General features: G+C 38.2%; 1 protein-coding gene across 2 annotated transcripts in view; it reads left to right on the forward strand.

Annotated features, from left to right (window-relative positions):
* Window positions 1-19,593, forward strand: part of Bmp5 (bone morphogenetic protein 5) — a 116,213-nt gene that overhangs the window by 49,141 nt on the left and 47,479 nt on the right. For both annotated transcript variants that reach the window (XR_010048911.1, XM_003462298.4), the window contains exon 2: window positions 6,664-6,856. Coding sequence is in view for 1 of the 2 variants with exons in the window: in XM_003462298.4 (XP_003462346.1) it covers window positions 6,664-6,856 (193 nt within the window). In the remaining variant the exon portion in view is untranslated. The remainder of the gene's footprint in view (window positions 1-6,663; window positions 6,857-19,593) is intronic.

Below are 19,593 nucleotides of genomic sequence, written 5' to 3' on the forward strand. Positions count from 1 at the left end.
TTTATTTATTCATTAATTTATTTATTTTGAGACACGATCTGGCTATTCAATTCAGGCTGACCTTCAATTCAGTTTGTAACCTAGGCTGACCTCAAATTCATAGCAATCCTCCTGCCTCATTCTCCCAAGTGCTGGAATTATAGGCATATGCCACCATGTCCAGTTATTGTTTATTTTTAAATCAAAATAATGTATATTGAATCATTAAGTTTCTTAAATTTCAAAGTTACGAGCATTGTAGTCAAACTAATTTTGGAAATCTTAGTTATCATATTAAGATCCTTAAATATAACCATCTTATTCTTCTTCAGATTTTCTTTCCTTATAAAATTCCATTCAGGGAACATTTATCATAAGAATATGAATATTTTAACTACAGAAAATGTGAAGTGAAATTAATCTCTGAACTAAGCATTCAGTGGGACAATTTACTTTTGTCCAGGTCAAACATTATTGTGGTGTTAAAGGGCTTTTAGGACTCCTGGAATTCAGAGTTTACCACACTCTCAGGAATGGTTATCCGTTCACAGAAAATATGTACATATGTATTCACTGCCCAATAAATAGGTCTTTATAAGACCAAGTTTATGCTTCTCAGTGGACTCATCAGTGAAGGATGTCTTAGAAGTGATACATGTGGGCAGTCATATGATATGTTTGCTTTATTTCTGTTACTTTTAAAATGTGACATAGATAAGTAATAATTCTGTGAGGAATCTCTTAATGACTTTTTGCACTCAGAAGCAAACACTGATCTGTATTCTTTCAACAGCTGGCCAGGCTCCTGGGAAAATGTTATCTGTGACTTGCAGCTACTGATGCTACTTGTGCCTTCTAGGTTACAGCTCTTGTGCAGGAGATTAAGGCTGTTTACCCAGAAACGTATCTTCTTTAAACTGCAGATAAATCACTAAGTAGATAAAACTGTATCTTATTATTATTTTTACTATCAATCTATTGAACGTGGAATGTGAATATTTTGATTCATATTTTACTTCTTCTTTTTTTTTATATTACCATTTTAAAATTGGAACATGAAAACTTGAGTTGTTCCCAGCTAATGACCTTGGGACTGTACTCCTAAGTAAAATAAATCAGACACATTTGTATAAATATCATATTGTCTCTCTTGGGTAAGAAGCTGAAAGTGTAAATAAGAAACAAAATGTTTAATAGATCTTGTGAAATAGGAGCAAATTGTTTAAAAGGAAAGAGAAATAGGGGGTGAAGGGGAGGAGGAAGGAAGTAAAAATTGAAGAAAAGAAGATAACATGGAAACAAAGCTTTTGTAAATAAGGAGAGGAAGAGGGGTTTGAAGAGAGGAGAGGCCAATCAGAAAAGAAGAGGAATTAAGACAACACACCCAGGTACGAGTCCCCTGTGATGAATGTGATCATTCTGTATATCTAAACTGTACCAGAAATTTAATTGAAAAAAGAAATAATGGAGATAGATAAAACCTTTTGTGTGTGTGTGTGTGTGTGTGTGTGTGTGTGTGTGTGAATGAGAAGAGGATCAAGAGGCTGAGATTGAAGGGAAGAGGTAGAGAAAGGGAGTAATTTCACACTGTAATAATGTGCAGGGTTATTCCCATGACCTTGCCCTTGGGAGCATATGAAGTGTACCATTGTAAGTGATGCACGTTTTTCTTCACTTCAGAATATGTCTGTGTTGTAAATGACAATGTTTAAGTAAATGTTTCAGACAATATCTCCAGTTGAGTCTGGTAACTATGTCACAGATATGAACATTAGGCCAGGCACTTGTTCATAGTTTCTTAATGACTTTGCATGAGAGAAACCATGCCTATGGTCTAGATCTAAAAGACTAGTTTTACTAGAGGAAAATGTTGACTTCTGATGTCAGTGCATCTTAACACTGTGTCCTTCTTGCCCCTTAGTGCATATAGGTCTGATGAGTTAGACCCTCTCGTATGTATATGTTTTTATCCAATAATTATGAGAGATTTTCCCATCACCAAACAAGATTATATTTTTTATGGGCTATTCCATATTTCCTCTAGTGAAACAAACTTTACTAGAAATGATGGCACAGAAAATTTGGATACTTATGCTATTTAGTTCAGGGTGAATATATATATTTAGAGAGAGAGAGAGAGAGAGAGAGAGAGAGAGATGAATTAAAAGAAAAAATGTTTGACATAATTTGAATATGAAACTCAACAATAGTACACAATTTTCTGTTGTTTTCTTATTTATTTTTCTGTTTTTAAACTTTCCCAAGCCAGTTACCATTGCAGTAATCCATTGTAAAGCATGCAGGAAGAGAATGTTAGTATGTACCAAAATTGTCACAATGTGAACAAAACAAGGGTGTCTCCTAAAAGGCTTGCAAGTGAGGAATATTAAATGTGTGTGGGTTGCTTTTCATTTACTCTGAGTGTTTCAATTTTGGAGTTGGGTCTAGTGAAGAAGCAGTTGAAATATGGAGTCATCCAGCAGAGAAATTATAATTATTTCAAAATTTTAAGCTGTAAGTATATTGTACAGTACAACTGAAGTAAACATAATGATGTTGTATCCTACCATATGTGTTATATAAGATTAATTCAAAATAGAATAAAATCAATTGTTTTTTCATGAAAATTTCCTTAGGTAAGAAATGAGGGAAATATTTGATAAGAGTAGAAAAAACGCATTGATTTTAAAGATAGAAATAAATGTGATTTATAAAAATCAACAAAATCTAGAAAGAATAGTAACACCGTTTTTGTAGAAACATCAGAGGGAAAGATTCTCTGGAGAGAGAATGAAAGCACCAAAAAAATAATAAGCTTTCCCTAGAAATAATTGGAGTAATAAAACAAGAAAACTACATTCAGAAAAACACACAGTTCACACGTTGCGCTGTGGTTTTGGGAATTGAAATCTTGTCCCTGGGCAGAAATCTTTTATGTTCCAGTAATAAAGTTTTAGGCTTTGGGGCAAATTATAAAACTGATGGACATAAATCGGGCTGTTAGAATTAAATGCAGTCTGTCACAGGAATGATCCTTAAGCAAGTTACTAAGCTGTCAGCGACCAGCAAGCGTGGCAGGACGAGGCTGAGTGAAAGAGGAGGAGACTGATCCATTTGCAGTCTCTCATTTAGCTATTAGAATGCCTCCCTGGAGTGCACTGTGCTAGACCCTAATTAGGCACTGCTGATCAAAAGCCTTATTTTCTAATCTATCCTTCACTTTTTCCTATAATTCTGAAATACAATGTTACTAAAAATGAGCTACTATAATTTATGAGTGCAGAAAGGTAGGTATCATTAGGAAACAGTGTGGACATGTAACAAAGATGTCTAATGGGCTTTCAGAGACAGATGTCCGTTACTGCTTAGCTGTTGTCACTTCATCTCTTTATTTTGAAATCAAGATTATTAATATATGCCACCTTCCTAGCATTATTCTTTGAGGTCACTGAAATTAGCTTGTTGAGTATTTGTGGGCATCATTAGGAACGCAGAGCGTGAAAGCACAAGACTTACTCCACTGCTCACTCCATTATGTCCTGTGGAATTTATTGTTGCAATTACAGTTCAAAGCAATAGGGCATAGGAATTTGGACCACAGGACAAGTCTGCAATGTGACTTTATTTTGTGTGGTATACTTAATACAAGATTTTATTAAACTCTTTGAGAATTTGTCCCCTTAAGGGTTTAAGTTAAATAGCCTGGATTAGAAAACTGAAATTTTATAATAACAGCTGAAATTCTAGCTTTCTACTTTATTACACTAACATTGCACAAGGGATTCTAGAACAGTAGATGATTTTACATAAAATGAATTCAGTAATCATCTGAATTTTGCAGGTGCACATTTTTAGATTGGATCCCAAGCAACTCATGTTTTATCCCTTGTGTCTAGAACTATAATGTTTGGAGGGATTTTTAAAATTTAAATTTCAAGTATAAAGTCAGTTGTACATGAAATATTGGATAATGGTGTTATCACTTACAATGCTGAACACTATCCTTCAGAATAGAGGAAATACAGTTCTCAATTCCTATTTGGGGGCTTATATCATAATGTCTAAAACTCCTTTCCCTGAGACCATGTCACGTGGGCAAGCACAGGGTATGATCCCACAGAGAAACAGATATTCAGCTAAGCCAGAGGAGATGAAACAGTAAGTCACTGCATGTAGTCTAATTTCTTATTCATCAGTCAAGTCAGCTTGAAACCAAATATTTATTTACAGAACATATGAATATTAGAGTTGTGAATGCAAGACTTTTGATCTCTATTAATAAAATATGACAAAGTAAAACTATGTGAGTAGAAACAAATATCCTAGCATTTAAAGGCCATAGACCAAATGTTTGGATTCAAATCCTTTGGTAAGATTTTAAGTTCCCTCTTATCCTTTAGTTTTTTCTCTAAATAGCAGTGCCTGTGCTACAGAGTTTCATGCAACGCATTATGTTAATATTAATAAAATGATAAAATGCTTGGCATATAAATGTCTAAGTACTTTTACATAATGCCACCTATTGCACTTAATTTAGAATCAGAAAATAAGTACTGTAGACACATTTATTGCTCTGAAAACAAAAGTTGCGGCCCCTTTCCCTATGCATGCCTGCACATTAGTCCGTCGGGGTTTTCGCCTTATCCTTCCCCTTATCTGTGGCTCAGCCTGAAAAGAGACAGAAAACTCACCAAAGAAGCACTCACCACACTACTGCCAGAATTTTAGACTGAGGGAAAGATTACGCGATGGATTTAAATCATACCCTGGAAACGGGGTTATCAGGCTTCTTTAGAGAATTAGCAATCCCAGAAAAGGGCCTCCCTAGGAATAAGACAGTGGTATTTCACGAAGCAAGTCTCAGCCTAAGGCCACCGCGTGGAGCTCCGCGGATGGCGAGGTCTCCCCAATGGGTGGCTTACTTTCGTGTGCAAGTGGAGTGTACGCGGGTATGGGCTCCTTGTTCTTCTGAATTATCTCTTCTGGAGAAAACAAGCTACAGATTGGTTTGGAGTATAAAGGCAGGGATTGTGCGTTCCTTTGTCATGAGTTTCTCTTGCACTGTGGCGCTCGTGGGTCCTCACAGCACGTCAGCGTGGAGGCTGCGACTGCTCTTCCTCCCTCTCACCCGTGTTCTAGCGTGGGTATGGGTATAAGTGCACTGGTGGCACCGCTGATATAATTTTTTTCTTTTTTCTTTTTTTTTGGTATCGGGGATTGAACTCACAACCTTGTGCTTGCCAGGCAGGCGCTTAGGGTGTTGAGCTAAATCCCTGGCCAGCTGATACAATTTCAATTGATCTTCTAGAGGCATTTTAAAACCTAATTTTTGGAACTTGTAAAATCCATTTTTACTTTTTGTAACAAAATTTAGTAGTAAAACATGCCATTAAAAAAAGAAGAATAAAAATGTGGTTGTCTGTAACTGTACAATACCATGAACATTGTCACGAGGGATTTTAGTGTGACACTATTGAACATTATCCTAAATAATTGGGATCTTAAGAAACATATCAGTAATGAGAAACTTCATCATGTGGTAAGGCATTTCTGTAAATGAAGGTTGTGTATAGATAGCGCATTAACAAAGTCTAGGTACTCACTAGGTATGACTGTAACAAACTAGCTACTGTCTTACCAAGCCGGAAGGACATAATCCATCTGACGTTTACTGACAGAAACCTTCCAATGTCTCTTACTATTCTCAAGAGAAATTTGATTTTGTTTGCTAATGGGGAAACGAGGTTCCCATCTTAATTCTGAATAAGAAGGCACAGAGGTCCCTGGGAGACTGTGATGCACCAGGAGAAATAATTTGTAAAATTGCCACAAAATAAGGGAAAATGGAGAAAGAGGAAGAGTACTTCAGTTGCTGAAAGGAGAAAATCACTTCTCGATGGGTGGCGATACCATTGGACTGGGAGAGAAGGTTTGTGGTACACTGCACAGATGGTGATCGTGGGTCACAGGTATGTGGGTCACAGTTACGTGCTGTGCATCTAAGGAGATCTCAAGACACGGTGCTGAACATGTTCAGCAGGACGAAAATGCAACTGAGGAAATGGGCATCCTTAACCTGACGCCTACACAGATCAAAGTAGCACAGGGCACCCCGTAAATATTCACATATTTGCTTTTATAAATCAGCTAATGAACTGAAATTAAAACTTAAAGGTCAAAAAATAATGTCTTGACTTGACTTGCAGAACACTGCAAACACAGTCTTGTAGGAATTCAATTCCTTTCTTTTGATCTTCCTTCTGTGGCTGCGCTGACTTGGAGCACTGACTTTACCTGGAATTCTAGAGGTGTCTACAGTGTTACCCTAATGTCTGTGTGAAGCCTTCTGTGTTCTAGCCCTGGAAGCATGCTGGTAATCACTTTACAACCGCCACTTTTCAAAATATTTTTGGATAACCTTTCCATTTAGGATCTTGGAATTTGAATAAAACCATGGAAGTTACATTGCCTTTGAACTAAGGGCTTTTAGTTTGTGGAATTTCCTTTAAGTGGAAAGAAATATAAGTCTGTGGTTTTACTGTTTTCCCAGGTTTAGTATTTTCCCAGTTTTACACAATAGTACTTATTTGTTTTCATTTCCAAAGGTGGAAAGTTTGTCGTTAATTTATATATTGTAGAAGGGCTGACTAATTTTATCTTTTTCCTTCTTTTTTTGCTTTTCAGTTGAAAGAGACAGGGATTTCTCTCACCAGCGAAGGCACTATAAAGAATTTAGGTTTGATCTGACTCAAATTCCTCATGGAGAAGCAGTCACAGCAGCTGAATTCCGGATATACAAAGACAAGAGCAACAGTCGATTTGAAAATGAAACGATTAAGATTAGCATATATCAGATCATCAAAGAATACACGAACAGGTATCAACTTTATATCTCTCTTATTTTCTGGAAAACAAATGTCAGAGTTTATTAATGAGAATCCCTGTTGATCTACCAAATCTGTTTTCTTTGGGGTAATAACATTCAGCCCCAGGTCCAGATACACTGAAATGTAAGAATGATTGATCTGAAAACTTCCATGTTTCACAAATTTTCTCTATTCTTCAATCTGTGGACTAAATGGTCTCAGGCATCTCTATATAAGTTTTCTAGTCTCATTTTGTAACTTTGTCCATCATTCTACAAAACTTTCATTTTGCTCTTCCTCCATGGTGCTGGTTTGTTTTGTTTTGTTTTTTCCATATTAGCAATCAGACCCAGGGTCTTTGGGATGTGAGGCAAGATCCCTGAGACTCAGTCTGCTTAACTTGCCCATGCTGGTTTTAAATGTATAATACTCTTGCCTCAGTCTTCCTATGGACTGGGATTATGGATGTATACCACTATTCCTGGCACCACGTGGGATTTTTAACTAGGATGACATAAATCATTTGGTTTCCTTTAAGTTAAAGAAAATCTGCTTTACTTTCCATTGACATAAGTGTAAATTATATTTGCAATTTTAATGTAAGCTCCTTCTCTCTGCAACAGGTTCTGATAGTCAACCAGTATGCATGCTGTCCAAAACTGGTTAAAAACTGAACAAAAATGGATTGTCTAAAATACTAAGTGTGTAAACACTTAATTGATAATTACTGCAAAGAGTCATCAAATATAAGCATTAAAAAGGGACCTTATAGGTGTTCTCTGACATTTAAAAAAAGGCAGAAATCTTCAGTGTGACAACTTTTATGGATGTCTACTAGTCTTTGTTGGCTAGCTCACACACACACACAGACACACACACACACACACATTTAGATATCAATATGCATATTTGGAGTTTAAGTTTAATATATACCTAAATTCCAGTTGAAATCATATGTTAAGATGATGTCTTTCTTTCATTACTGGAACAAAATATCCACTATCCGAAATTAAGGAAAGAAAAGTGTATTTAGCTTACAGTTTTTGGAGGTTTCAGTTCATAATCAGCTGACTTCAAGGCAGGTGGTATGGCACTGGGGCAACATTTCAAGGCAGCAGCCAGAGCAGCTTTATATTGTACACAGGACACCCCTCTCCCCCAAGGCAGTGTAACACTCACAAAATCTCTGAGCCCTCCTCTTGCACAGGATGAGGATATTTACAAAGTAAGGATCCTGGTTCCCTGCTGAGTCTCTCAGTTAAACTTCTAAACTTCTCAAATTGACACTGTATCAACCACAACAGATGACATTTATTTTTCAGCAGCTTGCAGCCATCAAATCTGGATCTTTCTTTTGGTGTATTACTTTATCTTTCTTTTTTTTTTTTTTTTTTTTTTTTTTTTTTTGTCTTTTTCCTTTTTATCGGTACCGGGGATCGAACTCACGACTGCCTGCTTGCAAGGCAGGCACTTATGCCGCTGAGCTAAATCCCCAGCCCCTACTTTATCTTTCTTTGATGATACCAATATTTTCTTTGGCTATCTTGTTCCCTCTAGTGTTTTTTTGTTTTTTTTTTTTTTTTTATCTTCTTGCCACAATAGAAAAGCCTTTCTTAGCTGGCCTGGGTGGTAATGCCTGTAATCTCAGCATCTTAGGAAGCCAAGACAGGACAATTGCAAGTTCAAGCCAAGCCTGGTTAGCTTAGTGACCTAATGAGACCCTGTCTCAATGTAAAAGCACAACAAAGAACTGGGGATGCTACTCAGTAAAAAGCCTTTAAATTCAATACCTAATGCAAATGAAAAGAAAAGAAAAAAAGGAAAAGAACCTTACTATCTTGATGTATTATATCCCTATCATAGATAAGGCAGATAAACAGCACTGTTGAATGTGCCTGACCTTTTTGCCCCCTGGCTGGTGAATCACATGAGAATAAGGGTCTGTGGCACATTGTAACCACCCAAAGGGTGGGATGTAAGTGACAGCCATTTACCCAATGGCATAGTATATGGAAACCTTTTTCTCATAATTTAGTTTCATATCAAGAGCATCTCTTTTTTTTTTTTTTTTTTTTTTTTTTTGTCTTTTTTGTTTTTATCAGTACCAGGGATCAAACTCACGACTGCCTGCTTGCAAGGCAGGCTCTTATGCCGCTGAGCTAAATCCCCAGCTCAAGAGCATCTCTTAATGAAATCTTATTGGTTTACTCACAGAAAACTTAGCCTTTTGACTATGACGATGTAAACATATCAGAAAATATGTTTAGAGATATTTATTGGAGTTTGTCTTCCATAAGGTTATGGAAATGGTTGGTTTCCTATTAGTAAACAATGATTAGAAGAAAATATTCCCAGGTAGCTTCTCTTAATTCACCAAGGGGAGTCCTGTCAAATAATTTTCTTAACCCCAAAGTCCCCATTTAATTATTTTTTAAAAATTTGGTGACCTACGTGAACCAGATCAGTTCAGATACTTTCCAAGATTCTTTATGGCCCTGGCCACAACAAGGACTTGTTTGCAACCTTTATTTGCATTCTCAAATGCCAACTGAAGCATAATTCCTGCTGCTTATGTATGAGGGATCATCCTGTTTGCAGATGGCCTCCTGTAACTCAGCAAGGAACTGAGCATAAGGCTTTTGAGACTCCTGAAAGATTTGCAAAAAGGACTGAACTGGAGGACCCTCTTTGGAAATCACAGCCCACACTTGATTCATCATCAAATGTATCTGTTCACACACTGCATTAGGATAAATCAATTTTTGGGCAAGGTCTACATAAGGTTCTGTTCCCAGCAGCTTATCCTCTGTGATCTGGTCTTCCAGGTTCCCTATTTTAACTTTCCTGTTCTAGGTGAGCTCTTATAGCTACATATTTAAATAGAGATGTTGACCTGCTAATATACAGGAACAGGAAAGATGTTTAATATCTTGTGGGACCATATGCAGAGCTCCCAAAATGGGCTTCAGGAGTCTCAATACTAAATGATCTCTATGCTCCATTATTCATTACAATCCGTTTTAACTGTTTCAAAATTTTATACTCTGTCCCCTGATGTTCAAATATCACTCATGAGGATTATTTGCATCCTGCTAGTATTAATAGGGAACCAACAGTGTCCAATGGGGTCCCCAGTCAGCACAGCTTGATGAATAAGTTGCTGGTACTTAGATGAGCAAAGATGACCCGTGTTAGCCTCTGGAGATGCAGGCCAGGAAAGAGTCTCTCTACCTTCTCAAGGGTCTTTTCCCTTTTTCTCTTCAAGGGGAGCAGTAGCAGTTGTGGCACCTGTTGCAGCACACAGAGGTACCAATACGAATTTCACCAAACTCCATGTTGAAAGGGGGTCTGGGTCAGTTTGATTTCCCCTAGCATGAACCCCTCTCAAATCCTATATCCTGTTCTATCGCAATTCTCCGCATTCAAAGATACTCCCTCTGGGAATCAACAGATTATGCTTAGTAATACCTTGTAGCATTTTTGAAAGAAACTCTTACTGACCTGGACGCCAGCCTTTTTCAGTAATATACATGATAACTTTCTTCCTTTAACAAATTCTGCCCCATCATTCTGGTTAGAAAAGCTTTTTCATGGCATTAGTATTTTCTTTCATTTCTATTTGGCCAACTCCAAAACTCTCCCACAGAATTCCCCAATGTCTGTGTCACTGTTTTCCACTTTGGTTGGTCTATGCCTCCAAGTCTCAGGTCTCTGTTCAGGCTCCAGTTGCCAGGGATGGGTCAGTACTCTCAGATATCTGAGGGAGGAATGATGGGGAATAAAGGAAAATAAAAGGTAATATTTAAAGTACAAGGGGATAGTGAGCAACCTGCTTATAGTAGACAGCAATCTCTGTAGTCGACCCATTTTTATTAGCAAGCAAAGAGCACAAGGGAGATTGTAGCATATTTTTCATGGAACAGTACAAGAGAAACAAAAGAATGGAGAACAGCTTCTTCTCCATATCAGTATGCCTGCATTCTTTACATTGTGTTCAGTGGATGTTATCTTGTCTTAGGAGTGCTGTGGTCCTGAGCCTTCTCTGTGTGGCAGAAAATGTGGCAGGTTTCTGCATGCTTCTCAATTCCTAAAGCAGGTCACGCTGGCCTCAGAGTCACAGGACCCCAGACATGTAACCTGTAGGTAAAACATTATCTCATATCTGCTGGTCTCCAACAGGAGCACAAACCCTATTATGAAGTGCTTATGCAAGGGGTGTAGGCTGCACATTCTTTTGAATAATCTCTAAATCATGCCTCCTGTCCCACTAATTCTGTGGAAACCAGTCCCTGGAGCCAAAACGGTTGGCGCTGCTGTTCTAGTGTGTGGAATTTTCCAATGGGAGTTTCGTAGAACTGCAGCCCCTCACAATACACAGTGAAGATAAAAAGTTTCTGAGATCAACTAGGTTTGAAAAGCCTACTAATAGATCATCCTCTAGGAAGTTCAAAGTGCAAATAGAATATTTCCACCTATTATTGCTAGACAGGATGCAAATAATCCCCAATGAGTGATACTTGAACATCAGGGGATAGAATGTAAGATTTTGAAAGAGTTAAAACAGATTGTAATGAATACTTTTCGTATCTATGTCCACTTACTCTTCTAGTGTCTTGTACAGTTTGCCTGTTTCCACTTATTTTAACATATGCTGAAATTTGTTCTTTGATCCCAGAATTCACTGATATTTTTCTCTATTATTTGAATTGATTTATAAAACTTAGGAATGTGTACGATTTTGCTTGATATTTTCTTGCATTGATATTCTTAAGTCAGCTTTTATGTAATTTATTGAGTAGTATTTTAAAAACTTCTATTTGGTAAGCTGAAATTCAATTCTATCAAGTTTATAGTTTTGAACATCTAATATTAAGCACTTTGATGTATCGTGATTTTTATCTTCTAAAGTTATATTATAGATTGTTCTCTGTGATTTTTTGCTAATAATGTTTTTAAGATTTTTTTCAGAGTTAACTCTGCCGATCTCTGGAACACTCATGCTCATGTGTATACTTTATATTTCAATTTTATATACTATTGCTCAGATCAGAGACTCCCAAAATACTTTCCCTCTCTTTAAATTACATATTTCACTGCTTCCATGAGTTCATTATTCTCCACTGTAAGAAAAAAAGAATTATGTGGCTTGTTTTTGCCTGCAGACATAGGATTTTCTTTTTAACACTCCCTTTTTACCCAAAGAAACTTGTTTAAGTGATAGAATGCATAGAAAAGAAAACGTGTCTTCCAAAGTACTGTAGTTTCTATGGGGGATTTTAAAGCAGCTGTAATTTAAATGTAAAACTCTAACAAAAAGCTATTGAAAAACATAAGGGAGATATGTTGATCTTGGCAAAATATTTTGAATATGACTTCAAAAGTTTGGGTAACAAAATATAAAGGTGACATTTTTCACGGAATTATGAAAAAAAATCATAAAATTTACATGTAAACACAGAAGACCCGGAACACTGAAAGGAATGCTAAGAATAAACAAGGCTGGAGACTATCACAATACCTGATTTCCAATTATGCTACAAACGTGAAATCACAAAAACAGCACGATCAGCACAAAAATAGAGACACTTGTTAAAGAGGTTGTCTTCTCCCCCACAAACATTTTTGGTTCTTTTGCCAAAAGTCACATGGGAATAGTTGTGGGTCCTCTATTCTATGTCAGTGTCTAGAAAATACAAAGAACTCATAAAACAACACCAAGAAATAAAATACCCAGATCAATTAATTGGCAAATGAATTAAACAGGCAACCCTTAAAGAAGTACAAATGGTCAATATGCATGCAAAGATGTGTTTAGCATGTTCGGCCATTAGGAAAATTGAATGACACTGACATTCCACTTCATCCCAATCAGAATGGCTATCAGCATATTATAAAAGCCAATCAGTACTCGCAAGGATGTGGGGATGGTGGGTGGTTAACCATCTACACTGGTTGTGGGAACCAATATGGAAATTCCTCAAAAAGCAAAATTAGAAATGCCATGACTCAGTAATATCACTCCTTGCTATGTGCCTGGCAGAATTAAAGCCAGCATCCCACAGGGATGCCTGCATGTCCAGGTTTTTGTGGTACAGGTAACACCAGCAATGATATGGACACATTTCTGGAGGAGATGGCAGATTAGAGCTAGCAGCACTCACTGATCCCTCGGTGGGTGGGTTAGGGGTGTTGTGATCTGCAGGCACTTGGAGCAGGGAATAAAGAAATGAGAAGAAAAAGTTTTAAAATAACTGTTCAACATACATTGTCAGGAAAGTCTAGAGAAAAGACAGGCTTTTCTATGGTCAGACAGCACTTGCAGCTCAGCCCCCGAGAGTACGCCATGTCAGGAAGGTTTCAAACCGAAGAGGGCAGAGGGTGAGGAATGGGGCAGCCCAGGGATGTGAGGGTGCTGTGGAGATGCCACAGCAAGAGCCATGTCCATAAGGGCAGCTGCATAGTGCCCCTGAGGGTGCTGGAGAGTTGTGCTCCGGCAGAAGACCCTACAGTTGGCAAACCGAGCACAGACAACAGTCCGCCGCACCAGACATCTGTTATCGGTGCCCAGGTCAGCACTCAGCACCCAGACCCCAGTCCCCCAACTGAGGTAGTCACAGGGGAGAGCTGTTCAGAGTGGGAGCCTTAGAGAAACAGAAACCAATCGGAGGCCAATACTGTAAAGTCTTCGGGACAGAAAGAAATGGAGACATGATCTGGGGAGGGACTCAGAAGTGGGTAGGGTGCACAGTGGCTCTCTTGGATTGAACAGGAGTGCGGAGAAACCACAGCAGTGCCGTGGTGGGTGCATTCCTACTGTGCACACTGCCCTCTCCCTACCCTCCAGCATTTTGGATACTGGGGACCCATCCAGTAGCCACTAGAGACCCACCCAAGAGCTAGGAGCCCAAGATAGCACCTTGTCCTTGGTTCCCACACTCTGCTGAGTGTCAGGCAGAACAGTCCACCCACCAAGCTTCAGGTGGCTCTGATCTTCCCAGTGGAGTAGAGAAATTCCAAGAGAAGTTCCATCAGAGTAGCTGGAGGATGCAGAGAGCCAGAGTAGTCTCATGGCATGTGAGGGAATGGACTCAAACACCTGTGCACACTGGCATGGAGCAAAGAGGCAGATATACACGTACTCGTGTGTAAATGAGGCTTGCAGAGGTGAAAGGAAGAGGAAGAATTAATGCATTTGTTCAAAAAGTATCCTTAATGATCAGCTAAAGTAATCCCCACCGAAAACGGTTTATAGAGGTTTCAAACACAAACTTGCTATCCACTTGTGAATCATTCCCAACCTCTTGACAACTTCCCTCAATCTCCAGTCCTATCTCCCTCCCTGTCTCTACCCTGCCCCACGGATGACCTTTCATACTTCTCCCCCTGCATTCCACATCCAAGAAGTATCACCATCAAGCTCCTCTCTCCTGCCCTTGCTTGCTGTTATCTCTGTCCTGCACTCGCCCTCTCACATCATCTCACTCTTCTCTTGTTCGTCACCTCTTCCCTCACTCTGTATCTCAGCCTATTTGTCATTAATACCAAGCCACAACGTTTTTGGGTTATTGAAAAGGAGGAACCTGTGGAACTGTCAAAGAAAGTTTTAAGTTATGTTAAGTGATATATGTTTGATTCTGTAGATACTCATACTCATCATGATTTCCTACTTGCTACTCAGTGACTGGGACTGACTCTCATACTAAGTATGTTGAGGATAAATGTTACCCCAACCATAACCAAATACAAGGACATATCACAGGAAGGTGGCATCTAATGAAAGAGAGCTCTATGGTTGTGACAGTTTCTCTGCTCTGATTTGTAATCCACAGAGCAAAAACAATAGAAACATGAGAAAGAAAGACAACAGTATGATTCCAAAAACTCCTTACTCCTCAAAAGCTCAGCTCAGGGGCACCAAAATAGAAAAAATCATAGACAAATAACTAAAAAACCAAGAGTCACAATGTTTGAGGAGCTAAAAGAAGGAACAGAAAAGCAAATGCTTAAGATGTTTAGCAAACTCGAAGGTAGTTTTATTAAATAAAGAGTTTTAATAATAAAATGTTTAACAAATTTAAATAAGACAGAAATGATAGTAATTAACCAAACAAGATAATACAACACTTGAATGATTAATGATCACTTTGATCAAGAAATAGAAAGTATGAAAAAAACAAGTGTAAATATAAGATTTAAAAAATTCAGTGGAAGCTGGGTGCATTGCACGTGCCCAGAATCCCAGCACCTGGAAATTAGAGGCAGGAGGATCTCCAAGATTTGAGGCCAGCCTGCACTGCATGGTGAGTCCAAAACCAGCCTGACTTAACCACTATCTATCATTCAACAGCAACCCCTTTCTATTTGCAAATGGCTAGGGATTAAACTAAAAGTAAATTGAAAATGACATCGGAAACTGTAAAATGTTCCCTGCTCCTGGACAGGCAGAATCAATACAGTATTGTCAAAATAGTCAACTCCCAAACTGTTACCAGATTCAGTGAAGTCCCAATACAAATGTCAATAGTATAATTCACACATTAGGGGAAACAATCCTAAAATTCTTGAAGAACCAGTTCTATAAGAACAGTTCGTTTCATTGCTCTGCACATAGATAACTAATTTTTCCAGCACTATTTGTTGAATATGCTACTATTCTGCCAACATATGCTTTTGGACCTTTTGTCAAAGATCAAATAACTGAATGCATCTGGGGAGGTTTCTGTATCCTCTACTGTGTTCCATTGATCTACATATCTGTGTTCCAGTTCCAGGCTAGCTACTCCTCAGCCAAAGGACTAATGTTTAGAATACATAAGGAACTCCAAAAATTAGTTCTCAAAAAAATACAATGCTCAATAAAAATAGCAATCAAAATAAATTCTTCTTAAAAGAAGAAATGCAAGTGGCCAGTAAGAATATGAAAAAATATTCAGCATTGTCGACTGTTAGAGAAATGGAAAGCAGAACAGCATTGAGATGCCACCTAACTCCAAGAAGAGTGACTGCCATCAGGAACTCAAGAAAAAACAAACAAACAAACAAACAACAACAAAAACCCCACTGGTCCTCGCATAGTGGTAATGGAACCTAGCATACCAGTATAAACTAGTGTAACCCCAAGGAATTCAGAATGGAGAGTTCTAATAACAAACAAACAAACAACTAGAAATAGAAGTATCATTTGTTAAAGCTGTACCTCTTCTGGCTATCTTCTTAAAAGAATTAACAGTAGTTCATCTGTTTACAAGCTTCATTCTTTCCAAAACCCTGGTCTCAAACTGAATTAGGTGAAACCAAATCAAATTTGATGGTTAGATTAGATGTTGGCCTTGCAGAGAATATCATGCTGCAGTGCTAAGTGCCTGTGTTTGTGGCATCACATGTCACAATTGCTAAATTTTGGAAACATTATATATGTCCATCAATAGATCCATGAATAAGGAAAATGTGGTATACATACACTACTCAGCCAGAAAAAAGGATAAATTTAAATCATTTGTATGTAAATGAGTATAACTGGAAATCACAATGATAATTGAGTAAACTAAACACAGTCAGTTGAATATTTCATGGTTCCTCGTACACGAGAAATGCAAACTGTCAGTAATTTAAAGGGCGAGTCAAAAGAGGATGATAAAAAACAAAGAAGTAGATCTTTAGGAGGTGGGAATAGGACCTGGAAGGAGGAAAGGAGAAAAAAGAGGAGGGCAAGAAGTAAAAAGGCTTGAGATGCAATGTTTAAGTGCATATCCACAATGGAGGCATCCGTCATGTATCACAGATGTACTAATTCAGAAAAGGCATGGAACCAACAGATGAGTGGATAAGGAATCTGGTATACAGGTCACAGGAAGGATACTATCAGGCCGTTTTCAGGATGGTAGATGAAATGAGAGTGTGATAAGCCAGGCTCAGAAAGATGAATATTGCATGTTTTAATTAATTTGTGGCATCTAAAATAATGGCATGAATGTAGAAGGAAGGGAACGAGGAAGGCGGGGCAAAGGAAAGTAGATGGGAGATGCACAGAATGAAAAGCATGTTGTGTGCATGTATGACAATACAACATTGGGACTCAATGTTTTATAAAAATAATGGGCACTACCAAAAATATGTTTAAAAATAAAACGAATTGGTTGTATTTTTCTTAGGATGCCAATCAAAGGCATATTTTCCCTAGAGAAAATGATGATAAATGTTTTTTTTTTTTTCTTTTCTTTCTTACATGGAAAAGCTTAACACTAATGCAGAACTTTGCTTTTAACTCTCTGAGAGGAGCATTGGGTTAGTAATATTTCATTTATGTATCACGTGATCATAGTCAAAATGGAAAGAGTTCCAATAGGAAAATGTAATTTTAAAATCCAATTAACAATTTAAAACTACTGACTGCATTTGGGTTTTGTACACAGGCACGCGCGCACACACACACACACACACACACACACACCCTTTGACTGTTTTAAAAACAAATGTGTCACCCTCAAAATTTCTAGCCTCAGACTTATAGATTTTATCTCTAGTATTTTGACTAAAACACAGAAATACTTGAGAAGTCAGAGTGGACCGCAGGTTTAATGAAGTGCATCTGACAGTGCGTGTAGATCTTCACTTAGGTAATGCTAACTTTCCCCGAGGTACTGCCTCTGAGACGCTGGGTGGGATCTTGGTGTAATTTAAACTGATGTTTTATGGATGTGTTTTATATTCAAGGCATCATCTGAAGCATAAACCATCTACTTTATGAATTCTTTGACAGTGTTATGTAATCAAAGCTAAATACTGGTAGATCATTTATGTCATCTCTTTTCCCACTTATTCATTTTAGTGAGACTTATAACTTCTAAAATCAGATATTTTATTCCTTCTATCTCCCACCTCCTCATTTATGCCTCCACATATTTAAGTGTGTGCAGTTAAAGGAGTGTTTTGATACGTATCCAACTCTTTATTTTTCTTGGTTAAAAGCTCACACATTTTGTATCATTTCGCATATTTAATCTTTTCCATACAAGGCCAACAGCCCTAAATTCTATGCAGAGGGCACCGCTCTTCAGTCACACTTCATACATCTGGCATTAGTGGGAAATGAATTTCCACATCACTGAATTTTCCGGATAATTCAGCTGACTTCAGCATGCTTTGGTTGCACTATACCATGTGGCAAGCCCAGAGGCCAGGAGGCCAAGTAAATAAGCCCTCAAAGCTCACAGCCTGGAGCTGGGCTGGGGTTGCAGCAGGCTTGCCTCCCACACACTTTCATAACTAGAACACAACATGCTAAGAGCTCTGATGTCAGTGTGCACTGAGGGTTGCAGAAATGCAAACAAAGGGAAAATTAATTCTTTATATAGGTGGGTGAAGGCCCTTTGGGGAAGGCTCTCTGAGGAGTTTACCTTTAAGATGAACAGTTCAGGGTGAATAGGAACTCTCTATGGGCATCAAGACAGAAGGAGGCAAAGAATCTTAGAAATACTTCTACATATCAAAATGTTTAAATGTATAGTGAATTACACAAAACTGTACAAATAGAGTGGCCAATGCCAGTGCTACAACTAATAAGAAAAATGGGTAACATTTATACATTTTATGTATTCATCATTGATCTGGTGCTAAGTGCTTTAGTTGAATTAAAATATATGTTGATGTACTCCCTAGAGAAAATACGCAATATATAAGGCAACTGTCCCCTAATGCTGTGTTCTGATTGTACTTTTCTGTCCTTCACTGTAAATATTTTAAGCTCATCTGATCGATATAACCAGGCACCTTCCTTCCTTGGGTGTGTTTGGCTAAGCACTCATTGTGCAGGTTTATAAGCAGCTTTATATTTCCATGTTGCCCTCCTCCTGCTTCTTTAAGATCTGCAGTTCTTCCATGGACTTCTTTCAGAATGCACATGACAGTCTCTGATCAGCAAGAACTTCTGGGCCCTTGGGAGTAGAATACTCAGATGGCAGCTGACATTTTCTGTAAAGTATATGGCACAACACGCACACCATACCTGTGGTCTTGGTGTTTTTCCTTTGAGGGGATCCGGCCTTAGGAAGCATTGGCAATGCTTGGGGATATCGTTGGTTCATGGAGGCATTAAGGAAGACACAGGCTGGGATGCTGCCATTCCTGACAGGGCCTCTGCATCCAGCAAAGGATGAATGATCTACAGCGCCCGTGTCATGTAGGTTGAGAAATCTGCTTATGAGAAGGTTCAAGTCACAAACCCAAACCTGTAAATTCATGTACCATATCTGCTAATTTTTTTCTTTGAATATTTCACATTTCAAGTCACAGTTACCAAATATAACAACTCCTAGGAACTCATATTGATATGTTGCTCATTCATTGGGACTAAGATAATGTGGTGTGTTCTCTGTATAATAATTTCATCTTTTATCCATTTGTTTTCCTTGTTGCATGAAGAGAACTCTTGTGTATTGGCCTGGTAGCACATGTTTAGATTTCTCTGCAGAGAAGCAATGGGGAATGGATGGTAAGTGTCTTGGTTACTTTTTTTCGTTGCTGAGACAAAATACCTGACACCCAAAATGAAGGAAGGAAAGGTTTATTTAGCTTATAGTTTTTGCTGGTTCCAAGACAGGTGGCATAGCTAAGGGGCAGCCATTGATGGTCAACACAAGCAACAAGAGATAAAAGCGTAAAAAAGGAAAAGCATGCCTCCTTTCCTCCCTTATACTGCATATTGGCTACCCACCCCATGACGGGTACAACGCTCAAATTGCAATGCCAG

This window comes from Cavia porcellus, unplaced genomic scaffold (genome assembly GCF_034190915.1).
Source record: "Cavia porcellus strain 051 isolate PalLab524CR breed Dunkin Hartley unplaced genomic scaffold, mCavPor4.1 scaffold_7, whole genome shotgun sequence".
Taxonomy (NCBI): Eukaryota; Metazoa; Chordata; class Mammalia; order Rodentia; family Caviidae; genus Cavia; species Cavia porcellus.